Raw genomic sequence first — 16,274 nt, forward strand, 5'->3', positions numbered from 1 at the left:
AAACTCACATTGGACTGAAAACTGGCAAATAAATTGTTAGCCTTGAAATGAATTTTTATTTATATTTCTTTGGTTCTAAAGCCAGTATTTATCTTTAAAATGTTTAATATGGGGAAAATATAGCATTTTATTTGGTATTAGCATAATTTTTTTTCTCTTTCTATTCTGAGAAAAAAATGTGATTATAATAATTTATTCCAGTTCCTGGTCTGGCTTGGTCATTTTCTTCTTCCTTAATACTTAGCATTCTTATGTGAACTAACTTTGAAATGTTTTTTAATTAAATCAATTCCTATTGAAATATCAGTACTGTAATCAAAGTAGGAACCAGACCCAAGGAAAGTAAGTCAGCCTTCCCTTTTAAGATACATTTGCTGATATTTAATATATCATATTAAATTACTGAATACATGTACTTCTTAATAACCATCTTATCACACTTTCAGATTATATTTTTATTATATTTTTTAACATTTCCTTTCTTTTCTACTAGACTATATTTCTTATAAGAATTTATAAGAACAAGGACTAAGCATTCTTAGTTATTCTCTTAGTGTCTTACAGTTTCTATAGGAACATTCACTTTTGTAGGATGAATACTTTGATCCAGGGATTCTTAATCTTTTTTTTTTTTTTTTTTTTTTGTCGTGGACTCATTTTCCAGTCTGATGAAACCTGTGGATACCTCAAAATCATTTAAAAAAAATCATAATTAAAGGAAATTCTAAGTTTTGGTTAGAAGTGAATTTTTCCCATTTGAGATCTATAGTCTTTCTGTAATCTATCCTCAAATTGGGAATCCCTGCTTTAGACTGCCCTTCACATTCTGAATAGACAGTATCTCCTTTATTAGAATAAATAAATTGATTCTAGAAATTGTGATCTCAATTAATTGAAAAATCTTAATCTCTCATTCTCACTATTTCTATTTTTCTGTTTCAAGTGTTTGCTTTCATTTTATCTGGGTTCTACACTGCTAAATTTACCTGCCACTAACTGATGCCATCATCTATCCACTAAGTATATAAAACACTTTTAATCAAGAAATCCATTCGAAGAACTCCAATTCCTTATTATAATTAATTGATCTTGCTTTCTGTTTTCTAGTCAAATTAAATGTTTCTTAGGGTCTTGAATTTTCTTCTTTGTCCTGGTTCACCCACTCTGCATTCAGGTGTACTTAATCGAATGCCTTGAGATTAATATACAACATGAGACACAACTGTTGTCTCATAAGCCAATAACTGCAATGCAGCTGGAGGTACCTCCTCTTTGCAATATTCTTCAGTCCCTGTGGCATTGAGAGTACAGATAGGATACTAAATTAATATGAAAATTTCCATTAATTTTGGAAGATATTTCTGCCTGAAAAATTTCCAGTAACTGAGAAGCTGTCCCTGACCATCATACTTAATAGCTTTGTTAAAAAGGTAAATAGGTTTAGGGTTTATTTATACTATAATTTATCATCAGGTAATTTAATCAGATAGGTATCCAGTTTAGACAATCCAATCCCATATCCCTTATTTTTCTCCTAATAACGTCTTTATTTGGATTATCAAGGTAATTGACTTAATTTTTGACTTCACTAGGTAAGAGCAACCTACCAATATTTAACACTGTGTAAACTTAGAGTGGGGGGGAGGGAGGTGTTTAAAGAGTGTCTATAGAGATAGCATTGAAACTAATTTAGTCTTTTCCATTTCATTCAACAGTGTCTTATTTATTGAGAACATTTTCAAGTGCTTTATTCTCAATTTATGTTGAAAATAAATCCAAATGTCATATTAGAGATAATAATTCCTCCCTCTACCCCCATCCAGATTCAATGATGCAGACTGAAAATAACTCTTAGGGGAATTATTTGCAAAAGAAACCTAAGGGTAGGCTGTGCAGATTAAACAGTTCTATCATTTTTCTTGAGCAGCTAGGTGGCACAGTGGATAGAGTGCTAAGCCTAGAATCAAGAGTTCCAAATTGGTCCCAGTCACCTGGCATGATACTTAACCCTGTTTGCCTCAGTTTCTTCATCTGTAAATAAAGTGAGAAAGAAATGGCAAGCCATTCCAATATATTTTCATTCTTCTTTGTTTGTTTTTGCTGAGGTGATTGGAGTTAAGTGACTTGCAGAGCATCACACAGTTTGAAGCGATAAGTGTCTAAAGCCAATGATTTCAGGGCTGATGCTCTATCCATTGTGCCACCATAGCTGCCCCACTCCAATATATTTTCCTAAAAAACTCCAAATGGGTTATGACTCAGACACCACTGAAAAATGCCTGAACAACAATAAATCAGTTATCTGCTAATTAGTGCGTATTATTAAATTGTTAGAAAGGTAATATGGCCAAATGGACTCATAACTGAGCTTCTGATTCCATCTGTTGTTGTTGGAAGAAGTCTCCATGCTTATGAAATCACAGATTTTTGATGTGTGTAGTATAATCACACACAAAGAAAGTAGCCAAGGAGCAATTTTTCTAATTGGTAAATCCTAATATCCATCAAGATAGAACACAATTAATTATAGGTACCTCTAAATAGAAACCATTTACCATTTAATTTATGTCAATCACAAAACTTTTTGGGATTTAAATCCTTTGAAGGCAGGGACTGTTTCTTTGTTCTATTTTGTATTTCCTGAGCTGAGGATTGTGTAGGTACTTAAGTCTTGTTAAATTGATGTCATTACATCAAATCTAGGGAACTAGAACTTAAAGAGCAAGTACTCCAATATCAAAAGGTCTTGTAGTGAAGGTAATTCATTATGTTTGCATGACTATAGTTTTCTAGAATCACCCTAAATAAACTAAAGGGTTCATCTACTAGACCTTGAGAGGAAAGCAATGCTTCCCTCTCAAAATCACTATTATCCCTCACTTAAAGGGTTGCAGAAAGTATCAATAGATGGTTGGAGAAGGCAGGGAAGCACAAAAGAAAGTCCAGAAAGAAACAGAGCAATCTTGGAAGTCTGGGTTCATCCCACAAGAACAGAACTTTTTTGTTTCCATTGTTTGTAGCCAAGGTATTTAAAAATGTTAGGAGCTATTGTACTGAACAGGCTTAATTTAAAGCATCTCTAGTGATATCCTCTGTAAAATTTTCTAGGAAAGTCTGTTTACTTCATGATGCTTAAATGAGCGAGTATCTTATTTTCAAAGAACAAATTAGTTATGAGTTTTAATGATTAAAACTGAGTAATTGAATATGAACACAATTCATATTTGGGTATGAACAGTCCTGCTGCAAAGTCAATAGCTGGCTGTCATGCTAAAAAAAAATTAAAAAAAAAAAAAGACTTTTTCTGGGGTAAGATAAAAAAGCTGTTTTTTTTGAGGAGAAAAGGAGGCAACATTACCCCTTCTTCTTCATTGCTTTTTCTAAGATTTTCTCATGAGATAACTTCTCTTTGTCAAACTGAGCCACAATTTTGTCAACTTGTGTACAGTGTAACTTCTGCATGGTGCTGTGTTCCTACAAAAAGAGCAAAACAATTAGTAACTTGGATTTACAAGATGACGCTAGACCAGCCTGTGTGAGGAAAACTCTGGAAACAATCTCCTCCTGTAGAACTGTGGCTGGCCAAGTCTTTCCATTGCCTTCCAGGACTTCATTTAACAGAATTAATAACTGTAGAAAAACTAGAGGATTACTGGGGATACCTGCATGCAATGAAAGAATCCCGGTTACAAAATTTCTGACAATCTTATCATCCAACTCCTATGAGAAAGGTATCTCTTCTAATACTTTTAGTTAATATTTTCCTCTTCTAGTGTCCATATATGTAGACATGGGCAGCTATGTCACAGTACATAGAGTGTTGGGCCTGGAATCACTAAAATTTAAGTTCAAACCAGCCTAAAAAACTTCCTAGCTGTGTAACATTGGATGAGTCCCCTTTACCCTGTTCACCTCAGTTTCCTCATCTGTAAAATGACCTGGAGAAGAAAATGGCAAATCATTCCAATAACTTTGCCAAGAAAACCCAACTCTTGTGGAATCTGAAATGACTGAACAATAACAAAACATTTATCTGAAGAAGCTAGGTGGTAGAGTAGAGTGATGGGACTGGAGTTGTGAAGACTAGTATTCTCACTGGTCTCAGACACTTCTAGCCATGAGATTCTGGACAAGTCACTTTACATGTGTTCATTTTCGTTTCCTCCACTGTAAAATGGAGATAATAATAGCACTTTCCAAAGTTGTTTTGCAGAACAAATAAGGTAATGTTTATATAGCACTTAGCATAGTGCCTGGTGTATAAATGAACACTTAAATTCATTCTTCCCTTCTCTTTTCTTTTCCTTTTTCTTCTCTCCTTTTTTTTTCTTTTTTTCTTTCCTTTCTTCCCTCTAACCAATAGTCTCATCTCTCTTGCCTTTCAGATATTTGAAGGCAGACATCATGTGCTTTTATGTTTCTTCTATCTCCACACTCCCAGTTCCTTTAGCAATACTCTTTCAAAGCTGGATTACCAGTATTTATTCTTACTTCCTGTTTGTGTAGGAGGCTGAGTACTTACTGAAATGGAACATCCTACCACTCAGTTGGGGCCATCCAGACTATCATTATCCTCTCTAGCTGGAAACATGGATTCCAAGTTTCCTCATCACACAATTAGCACAATAGACAAACACATTCTAGTTTGTCTATATTCCTTTTCACAAAAACATAGTTCCTGGCACAGAACATATTTATAGAGATATGGGCAAACCGGTGCCTAATAATGTATTTTCTTATATCATATATTTATTGCTGACTTTGGAAGGAAAGAAGGGATAAATATACAAGATGCCTAAAACAAGGTATGTCATATTTTTTGTAATTATTGCATTTTTGATCAATTAAAATTACATCTCTTTCATTGAATTGATCTCACACCCAATTTCCATTATCCTTTTTGTTTCTCCCCCAGACTGAACCTATCATGTCATTGGTAAGAAAATTCCTTCTCCAATGGCACCTTTTCTGCAGATTAGTCTTACAAAGTTTCCTGGGGGACACTGAGGCATTAAGTGACTTGTCCTGAGTGTCAGAGGTAGGGATGGAACTCAGATTCTCTTTGACTCTGAGGGTATCTTATATACTTGGTACATTTACTGGCTGATTTCTTTTTCTATATAGCCATAACTGTGGACTTTCACCCAAGGTGGTCCCTTCATCACCTGGAATGTAATACTTCCCTTTGGTGTCCATGTCTCTGTCGGAAGGCTTGCCACACATACCTGCACTGTCAGTTCTGCAGTGGAAGCTTAGAAACCACTTGGTATCCTAAGAGTACTGCCTGCATTTAGCTCACACACTCCCAAATAATCTCCCTTCAACTCTTTAGTCCATTGCTCATCCCATCCCCAACTTCTCCTGGAGAATGGATGAAGGTGATGAGGTCTTCAATGTTGGGTGTAGTTAGCAAAGGAAGTAATAAAAATCTGTCCCTAAGGCAGGCAGGAAAAAGGCACTGATAGAGATCAGTTTAATTCCATGGTCCCACCCTCAAAGGCACTGATAGAGATCAGTTTAATTCCATGGTCCCACCCTCTGGGGATGTCATCCAATCAGAAATCCAAGTCATGTCAAACCCCTGAGACCCACCCTCTGTAAGGGTCTTTGGCAGCCTCACCTTGTCATGCCCTATGAGAAATCCCAGTCATGTCCTGGAGGTTAAATTTTCCCTATAAAATCTACTTATGGTCCATCCTATGCTCCCTTTCTACTGCATAATTGTGATTTCTGCTGAGGAACTTGTCTTTCATATGCTCTCCTACTCTATTTCTTTTTACCATTCCCAGTGTCTATGTATCCCTTCATTTTGTCTGTAACTTATTTCCCTAAGTAAATCTACTTTTTCCCAAAGAGAATGGTCATTGTGAATTTTTCACATGACTGAATTCCAACTTTCGGTGCCTATCATTATCTGATGTCTTCATCATTCACAACAAAGAGAATAAATATTCATTGAACACCTAATAGTTTCGGGCACTGTGCTAAGTGCTTCATAAATATTATCTCATTTGATCATCACAACAACTTGAGGAGGTGGGTGTTATTATAATCCCTATTTTACAGTTAAGAAATCTGAAGCAGACAAAGGTTTAAGTGCCTTGGATAGAGTCAAACAATTTCCTAAATGTCTGGATCAAATTTGAACTCAAAACTTCCTAATTCTAGACCATACACTGCCTGTTGGTGTGCTTAGCTACCAAACACAATTCCTAGTTATAACTCTGAATCCAAAGAGAATCTGGAAGTGATGATCTGGAGGTGACAGAAGAGTGTGTTTTATATCTGCTTTTGGTGTATTTCATCCTGCTTTATTGCAGCAATCCAACATTTTAACACAAATTAAAAGGGAGGTATTCACTCTTTGCATTTAGCTAATTGTATTTTTTAAGGAATTGCCTTCCTTTTTCCAATTTTTTTCTCATTTTTTTTTCTACCTCTCTTATTTGCCTTTTAAAGTCTTTTATGAGCACTTCTTTTTTTTTTAATTAGAGCTTTTTATTTCCAAACATATGCATAGATAATTTTCAGCATTCATCCTTGCAAAACCTTGTGTTCCAAAATTTTTTCCCTCCTTTCCCCCATCCATTCCCGTAGACAGCAAGTAATCCAATACATGTTAAACATGTGCAATTCTTCTATACATATTTCCACAATTATCAATCTGCACAAGAAAATCAGATCAAAAAAAGGGAAAAAATTAGAAAGAAAACAAAAGGCAAGCAAACGGTTAATAAAAAAAGTGAAAATTAGTTGTATTTTCTGTTTATTATGTATATATACTTAGTTTTCACAGGCCTCTTTCTGAGTGCAGGTGGGCTCTGTTCATCACCAAACCACTGAATCACTCACAGTTGAAAAGATCCACGTTCATTAGAACTGATCAGAACATTGCCTTCAGCGTTCTTTTGGTTCTACTCACTTCACTCAGCATGAGGTCACGTCAGTCTCTCCAAGCTTTTCTAAAATCATCCCGCTGATTGTTTCTTACCCAGCAATAATGTTCCATAACATTCATGTACATAACTTATTCCGCCGTTCTCCAACCGAGGGGCATCCACTCAGTTTCCAGTTTCTTGCCACTAGAAAAAGGGCTGCCACAAACACTTTTGCACACGTCTTCCCTTTTTTATGATGGTTTTGGGATATGGGATGGGGGCGCTGCTGGATCAGAGGATATGACAGTTTTATAGCTCTTTGAGCATAGTTCCAAATCGCTCTCCAGAGTGGTTGGGTGCATTCACAACTCCACCCACAATGCATCAGTGTCTCACTTTTCCCACATCCCCTCCGACATTCCGCATTTCCTTTTCCTGTCATCTCAGCCAATCTGAGAGGGGAGTAGTGGTACCTGTGAGCACTTCTAAGAAGCCTCTTTGAGCTTGAAACTCATTTATCTACTCTTTGAGTTTTGTTCTGTGCCCATTCTGTCCTCAGATATCTGAGTTTGTGCTTTGGTCTGCCTGTCATTATGCTAGCTTTCTGTGGGCAAAGTTCTTTTCTGTTTCTTGCTTATTTTCTTTCCTTTTCTTTTGATATTTCCTTTTATACAATTTTAAGGTGTAGCTCTGCTTTTGAGGTAAAGGGGGCGCTGTCCCAACCTTCCTGCGCAGCTCTGAGCCTTGGCTTTGGGCACAGCGCCCCCTTGTGTTTGGAGGGGCTAACTTGGCTGCTCTGTTCAGGAAACAGCCTGCTTTCCCAGACTTTTCCTTCTGAGCTGGACTGGAGGCTGCCCCCTGCTGGGCTCCTCTGCTGAGCCAGGACTGAGAAGCTCAGGCGCTGATCTGCTGTGATTCAGACCCTCTCACCGGCTTTCCCAGGGTCTGTCTGATCTGGGCTGAACTCCCTTTTCACCGCAATGAGACTGACCTTTCTTGGAGTTTTTTCAGTCCCTCTTGAGCCGCAGAGGGCTTCCATTCTGTCAGACTGTTCAGAGGTTCGGTTTCATTTACTTTTGGGGGGAACCTGGGAGAGCTCGAGCAGCTTCCGGGCTTTACTCCGCCATCCTGGCTCTACCCCGGAAGTTTCGCATTCACTCTCTTGATTATGGAAAGGCAACATTTGGCCACAGCCCGATTTATCCCAGTTGACCTGTCTCCTCTTTACTTTGGGGAAGAATGGAACTAAATTTTCACATTAGTTTCTTAGTTGTGAAATTTTATTACCTTCTCTGACTTCTTTGATTTTTAGCATTTGTTTTCATAGCATTCAAAGTGATTTTTAAATATCTCCAACAGTTGCTGCATTTTGCATTATAAAAGTTGAGCTTTTTTTCTTCTACTTTATCCGGAGCTTTAGAGTAGAAAGAAGCCTTCAAAAACCAGTATTTAATATGAAACTGAATTTCCAACAACTGCTAGACTGTCTTCTTAAGACAAATCTGGGGTGTATTTGTATTCCAAGCTGACGACCAGACACAAAAGTTCCATTTGATGGAAGCCATGTGGGGATAGAAGAGGGAGGGAGGAAAACATACTTTTGTATGAGAAGAATGTCAGCTCCAGCGGGGAGTCAACCTAGTTAAGTCAACCTAGTGACTAACCATATAAGAACCAGACAGTGAGGATAATGATACAGTCCTGATGGCCCTAAGAAAAGCCTTAAGTGACTAGTGGGATGTTCCATTTCAATAATTACTTAGTTCTCCCACACAAACAGGAAGTAAGAATAACCACTGGTAACCTAACTTTGAAGAATATTTGAAAGACAGATCAGCTAGATTCTTAAGAAATCTGTGAAAATGAGTCTTTATAAAAAGTCGAAATTAAAATAGAAGTATACAAAGGAACCACTTTCCTTTTCATTAAAAAAAAAAATTGGGATGATTATTTTAATTTTATGAACAAAGCTCTTCCTCCTTAAATTACCACAAGTATAGAAATAAATATTCTTCAAAGTTGGGAGGGGATGTTAATTTACTTTACAAAAGTCTTACATTGTTTAACAAAGAATTAGTCATTTGATTCCTTTAGATATCAAAAGCAGTTAGATGGCACAGTAGATAGGGTATTGGAGGTGGAAAGATCTCCGTTCAATTCTTCCCCCAGATACTTATTAGCTGGGTAACCCTAAAAAGTCACTTCACTTCTGCTTGCCTCAGTTTCCTCATCTATAAAATGAAAATAATGATAGTTCCTATTTCTCAGGGTTCTGAGGATCAAAGGAAAAACTTATGTAAAAACACTTTGCAAACATTAAAATATTCTATAAATGCCACCTATTATTTTAAATATTAAAGTTTTATTTCTAAGACACATTCAGAAATATCTGTTACATACAATGAAATGTATCTGTGGCATACAAAATATCAGAATTCTAGAAAGCAATAATATTATCTCCTTTCATTGTATAATATTTTACAAAGCACTTTTATGTATATTATCTCCTTACACACACACACACACACACACACACACACACACACACACAACCCTCCTCTCCCCCCACCCCTTCCCCCAGGCACAAAAACCAAACCAAAACAAAAACCTTCTTCCAGGGTTAATGTAGGGCATATTCGCTCAATGCTAATATTAGAATTAGATAAGGGTTTAGTTTCCATGGAGTCAGGAAATTTAAATTAGGGAAATGAAAAGAAATGAAATTTAAATCAGAAAAATGAAATTGAAACCTAAGAAATGAAATCTAAAAGACTGATGTGGAACAAAAGGAAACAAAATTTCTGAAAGGAAGCCATAAATTAGAATAATAAACACATTATGAGAGATATTTAGGGGTAGGGACAAGATGTAATTAGGGGGAAAGATTTACCCAGCCAATGGGAGAAATAGGGGAGGAACTTGTATTTTAGAATAGGGAATAAAAAGCTATGCTATTGTACTTCTGGGGCATGGAGTTATCCTGGCTCTATCAGGGGGTTTGTAGAGTTCTTAGTAAGGACATGCTAATAAGGTAGCCTCCAGTTTAACAAGTTCCAATCCTTATTCCTCTCAAACCCATTATCTATGAGTGTTTAGGAAGGAGGGAGTAGAGGCAATGAGATTAAAGGGAACAGATCTGATCAAAAGCATACTTTGATTTAGGGAATTTCTTAAGTGAATTTGCTTATGAACTACAGAAAATCAATTAAAAATATGAAAATTTTGTAATCCAGAAATATTTATAGCAATTACGTAACATCATTCCAATGACAGTTTTGTTTTCACTGATAATTTCTAATTTCATAACTTCTCATGTGTCTTCTCTTTTTCATTCATTTAGCTTCGCTCTTAATCCAGGACTTCTTTATTTCTCTTTTAGACTCCTGTTATAATTTTCTGTTGGTCTACCTGCCTCAAATCTCTCCCTACTACAATTCATCATCCATTCAACTAAGAAGGTAATTTTTTTTTCTTTCAGTGGAAATGTGATGGACTCAATATGTAGAATGAGATTTATACTTTTGGATATGGCCAATGTAAGAATTTTAGTTTGACCATATGTTGTTAAACATACTTGTTTTTCTTTTGTATTTGTGAGGGGGTGAAATGGGAGAAATTTGTTAATTGGAAGAAAAAGTAAAGTATAGGTCTATGTTACATCTCTTGCTCAAGAAGTTCCATTATATACTTATTACCTCTAGAAAATAAAAGTTTCTTTGGTTTTAAAACTGTTTGTAACCTAATCCCTTCCTATTTTTTCCAGACTTCTTAAACCTTACTTCTTTATATGTGCTCTAAGATCCAGCTATACTTCATCATTCAAATGCATAGCTTTGCATTAGTTGTCCCTAAGGCCTTTAAATCATCACCTCCTTCTTTTGATTGTTCCCGGTTTCTTTCAAAACTCAAGTCAAATCCCATTTTCTTCAGGAGAACTTTCCAGTCACTCTAGCTGCTCTTGCCTTCCCTTGCATATTTCCTTCATATGCTTTGACTATTTCTTGTATTTACTAGGAAATATATGTTGTCTCTCTGATTAGAATGTAAACTTCTTAAGGACAAGGGAATATTTTTGCCTTTCTTTGTGTTCCCAGAACTTAGCATAATACCTAGAACATAACAAGAACTTAATAAATGCTTTGGTCACTAGTCAATTTATTTTAAAAATTGCTCATATTTTGGAGATGGGTTAACTTTATGGCAATTAGACAGAAACATTATAATATGAATGAAGTAGAGTTTGGATCAGAAAAACATGTAAATTTTTAAAAACTATAACACCATATTTGAAAGCTCAGTGATAGAATTGAACTGCATAATCATCATGGCTCCTTCATTTTATTGAAGTTTTCGACTTCTGCTCAGACAGTAAGGGTAAAGGCAGCCAAAAACATTCATTAAGCAGAATAGTTAAACAGCTGTGACAGAATGCTTTGTCCTATCCTGCTTGTATAAGTATTTCTCTCAGGTAGAGAGGCTTATACTTGATAAATCAGACTAAATCTTAACCCACTAAAATTGTTCTATGTTATTTTAATATCAGCATAAAACAGTGTTTTAGTATAAAATTGACTCATACACAAACTTAAAAGGAATTTTTGCATTTGGGGCAATATAGTAGTACTGTAGAAAGAATTCTGGTACATATCTTGCCTGAGATGCTTACTATTTGTGACCTTTGGTCTCAGTTTCCTCATAAATGAGGAACTCAATACAATGGTCTGGATCTTTTAAAGATATAGATCTATGATCCTATGACCATAAATATCTCAGCTTGGTGGGGTAGCAGATGAAGACAAAAGATCAGAGGATAGTTGTTTAGGAACTTAGACTGCTACCTGGTAGTAATGAAGTGAATTTGGTAGCTAGGTGAGCCATATAGAAGGGTAACTGACAGGAGAAAGTTTTGTGAAATTTAAGTGGGCTTTTGTTGCTCTGGGACCTATCTAGATGAATTCCCTTAGCTACTCCCTAAGGCAAGCAGGGAGGAGCATTGTCAGGATTATTTTCTAATTTCTTGTCAAATTACTTGGATTGACAAAATCATCATGAGCCCATAATCAGAAGATCAAGTTATAAGGTTATTTTTCTCCTATAAAAGAACCTATTGGTACTCTATTTCTTCACTAACTCCTGTTAGGGTTAGCCTTCTTACTAAGTGTCACAATGACTAATTCCCTTTGAAACAGCACCCTCAATCAATGGTATAATAATAAAATCTTTGTCTCTTTATTGGAGATGGTTATATTCTACACATTCTTTTGAAACACCTCATGACACTAGCTTTAAGCCCCAATATATTTTGGGATTCAACCCTCAAAGCCCATCATTAGCACCCTGATTTAATTTATTACTATAATTAGGTGTTTTCCTCTATTGTTTTTATGTTGTTAGGAAAAAAAAATGTCAATACCTTCTTAATTTGGCATTGGATCAAAGACTAGTTATTGTACCCTTCTTATTTGCTCTAAGCTGTCGTTAAAACTGTAGATGGCAAATAATGACCAATGACTAAATGGTTAAAATCTAATTCAGTATTATCTAGGTGACCAAAAACTTTTGTAGTAGTTACTTTATATTCTTAGGTGATTTGGGGGACAGAGTCCATAAGTCAATCAGAAGGAGAAAAAAAATTGTACCTTTGCATGTTTCTTCTTTAAAGAATTTAGCTCTTTTTGTTGTTTCTTTAAGTGTTTTAAGTAAGCCTATTGGAGAGAAGGGGGGAAAAAAAAGACACCAAAATCAGTTTTCCTATAGCCATAGGCATTGAATCAGACAAAAACAAACAACTCCTCTCCCCCCCAACAATTTTGGATTATATTAACATGCACATTATAATAAAAATATCAAGCCATTTTACCTTCATTTGTTTTAAGTCTTCTATCCTCACTTGAGGAATAAGTTCAATACCTAAAAGACATTAGGGTATTTTGTTTTTAACATTAAGCAAAATTAACTATACTATTCTTTATGCTATTAACATTTCTGTTACTCTTTATGAAGGACTTAAACATTTATCTTATATTTAGTATGAACATGGAAATGAGCATCTTCTCAATGGAAAACAACTGTATGCTTAAGAGAAATAGCCATTTTAATCTTTGCATTCTAAGGCATGTTTATGCTAGTCTACTTGCTTAGAGTACAAAGCAATAACTACAACACAAATTCCTGGAGTGCTGTTCCAAATTCATTACCAGATAAAGAACAAAAGCAAAAGATTCCATAAAATTAAATTTGGCATTTTAGCACTGATTGTCATATATAAGAGAAAAACCAAATGAACCAATATATAGCAGGATATTGTAATGGGGACCTAGAATTTCCCAAAGAAATATATCAACTTATCACAGTGTCTTTGTGATGAGCTAGACCAAGTGTTGCCATAGCAACAGCAGCTGGAAGAGATTTCCAAGACAATAGAATTATGTTCTGTTTTCATGTAGATTTTCTTTTGAAGCAAACATTGCTTATTTAATTTTCTGGAGCACTGAATGAAATCAACAAGAAAATTAAAGGGCACTGTATACCATATTTAATTTCCATTATCAGAAGGGGGAAGGGGGAAAAAATTGTACCTTGCATGTTTCCTTTTTAAAGAATTTAGCTCTTTGTATTGTTTCTTTGTGGATTTCAAATAAGTTTATTGATTTACCATATCTGATTTCTAGGAAAGTTGTAATAAAAGGCATGTATGATTAGGGATGGTAAGAATAAATCCATAGGTCTATTTTCTTAGTTTCATTCATTATAAGTAATATTCATTATTAATGAATAACAATTCATTATTATTTTATTCATTATAAGAACATGAACATGGTTATTATATGTATCTATAGATGATGAACCATATCATTTGTCCATAGTTGGCTTAATGTACCACAGATATACCACTGGTATACTATGACAAGACTGGGTAGGGAAGATATATCTGGCCAGCTGAAATACTTTTGGCTTTGATATATTAAGTCAAAATAGATTATTATAAGGAAGTTAGGGGCATGTTACTGATAGCAAAAGCCACATTTTACTCAAGCTTACTTCCTGGGTCCCAAGAATGCTTTAAGACTACTTTTCAATCACTACCAATCAAAAAATCCTCCTTTTTTACTGTCCATGCTATTTATTTTTATAATCTAAATTTCTGTTGGATAGAATGCTGGGTTGAGTGGACCACCTATTTGCCTCATTGTGACAGTTTTTCTGCTATTAATTGTGTAAAACATTGATTAAAAGGAACCCCCTCAAGCAGAGCCCTCAATTACTGGAAGTTAGTTTTTTTATACTAAGCTTTAAGGATAAGCAACACATAATTTAGAAGGCAAAGCTGACAGAGTATTTAAAATAATACACACACACACACACACACAAACACACAGACACAGACACACACACACACACGCACACACACACACACCCCTTCCAATGTAGATCCTAGGATAAATATAGGTTCAGGGCCACTCTCTTGGCAGAAGTCTTGCTAGTTAAGTGAAGTAGAGAGTCCTAATGTCATCATGTACTTCCTAACTGTGGGTCCTTGATCAGCACATTCTCAGTTTTCTCAATGGTAAAATGGCAATTTTAATTATACCTACTGCCCAGAGTTGTCATGAGAATCAAATGAAATATTTGTAAGGTATTTGTCATAGTGTCTGGTGCATAAGTGGATACTTAATAAGTACTTGTTCTCTCTCCCTTTCTCTCCAAATACTTTCCTATTCTTCTCTAATACTATAGAAGTATGTAATAGTAACATCATTTTGAATGATGGTTTTTAGATACTTCAAGTTCCTCAGTCATAAAACAAAGAATCGGTAATGCTTTCTTTGCTCTACTTACTGAAGCAAATTCATACAAGAGAGATTTTCCAGTGTTAAGGTGGAAGGGTCTTTCTTAGCTAACTAAATTTTCTTGTTTTGCTTGTGTCACACAGAATAACTGAGGTATGACTTTTTAAGGTTTCAGGTTAGTTGCTGTTCTTGTGAATGTAGGTGTTAAAAACAAGTTGTAATCCTTCAAATTTTAATTTGAGAATTGTGTAGGATTTCTTTTTCCTACTCTCTTATCTTGGAAACTTATAAAACCTCAGTGAAGTTTGTAAACCTAATTCTACTCTGCCATGTATCTATCTATATTATCAAAGCAGTGTTTTCTAATTCCTACTTTTAAAAAATGTGACATTGATAACAGATAAAAAGTACCTTTGTATTAACTGACACATGAGTCTCTCCTTACTGGCTCTCATTCTAATAGAAGCAACTTCTCTTCTCCTTCACTCAGAGAAAATCCAGGGTCTATTTTTTGCCCATTGTTTAACTATTACCACTCAACAAATTCTCCTTTTCTGAAGTCCATGCCATTTAGTTATACATGTTGCAAAAACCTTCATGTATTTTTAAGCTTTTTAAAGCTATTAAGAACTTAAAAGTACACAAAGATTTTTGGAACACCATGTATAACTGCACATTTTTGTCATAATCTATTCATATCTGGGATATCTTCCCAGTCCATCTCTCAACATATAATCTCCCTTCCCAAAACACAACTTCTTCCTATGTTACCATTTTTTTTTTTTTTTTTGTTCATTAATACTATTTATCCTGGCTAAAACTTTTGTACCTTCTTTTACATTTCATTTATTGTCCATATCCAATCATTTACTGTCTTGTTGATTCTTGAATGTCTCATATTCACTCATTCCTTTCCTTTGGTCTTATGTTCATTTAACTTGGACTCCTTATTACCTCTTGCCTATAGTCTAATGCAAATGTTGCCCAACTGGAGGAATTTACCAAAAAACTCAAATTCCTAACCTGACCTTCAATTCCTTCCTGCCTTCCCATTTCTGAATTAAAACTGGGAAATGAAACTAATCTTTATTTGTAGCCTTTTTAAACTTTATTGTTATATCTTGCAAAGACTCTTTTCATTTAGCCAACATTACAAAGGCTGCTCATGAATAGAACTTTATAACAAATTTCTCTTTTGTAGGTTCCCAAGTAGCATGATACTATGGGAAGAGTATTGGATTTATAGTCAAGAGTTCAAATTCCAGTTTGGCTGCTTTAAGTGTGACTCTGGGCAAGGTACTAACTCTCAATTAGCTTCATTCTCATATGATTCTGCTATTTATAAAGGATAAACATTGATTAAAGAACCTGGCTGAGAACTAGACTCATTTAGAAAGATGACTCTGGGTTTCAGAACAAAAGGTTTTTCAAGAGAACACAGGAAAATATGTCTAGAAATCCGCAGAGAATGGAAGAGGAGAGAGGGTAGATCAGTGGGCCATATCTACTCTTAGGGTTACACTAGTGATTGGGCAACCAAAATACAAAGTTCACTAACATACATTGGGTAATGGTCTAATAATCAGGGGTCTCAAACTACCGCCCA

At 35.3% G+C, this 16,274-nt stretch overlaps 1 protein-coding gene across 5 annotated transcripts in view; it reads right to left on the reverse strand.

Annotated features, from left to right (window-relative positions):
- Window positions 1–16,274, reverse strand: part of PLCB4 (phospholipase C beta 4) — a 477,498-nt gene that overhangs the window by 17,973 nt on the left and 443,251 nt on the right. For all 5 annotated transcript variants that reach the window (XM_051975941.1, XM_051975940.1, XM_051975939.1 and 2 more), the window contains 3 exons: window positions 12,739–12,788; window positions 12,518–12,583; window positions 3,359–3,474 (listed from right to left, as the gene is read on the reverse strand). In XM_051975941.1, coding sequence (XP_051831901.1) covers window positions 3,359–3,474; window positions 12,518–12,583; window positions 12,739–12,788 — 232 coding nt within the window. The remainder of the gene's footprint in view (window positions 1–3,358; window positions 3,475–12,517; window positions 12,584–12,738; window positions 12,789–16,274) is intronic.

This window comes from Antechinus flavipes, chromosome 2 (genome assembly GCF_016432865.1).
Source record: "Antechinus flavipes isolate AdamAnt ecotype Samford, QLD, Australia chromosome 2, AdamAnt_v2, whole genome shotgun sequence".
In the NCBI taxonomy this organism is placed as follows: domain Eukaryota; kingdom Metazoa; phylum Chordata; class Mammalia; order Dasyuromorphia; family Dasyuridae; genus Antechinus; species Antechinus flavipes.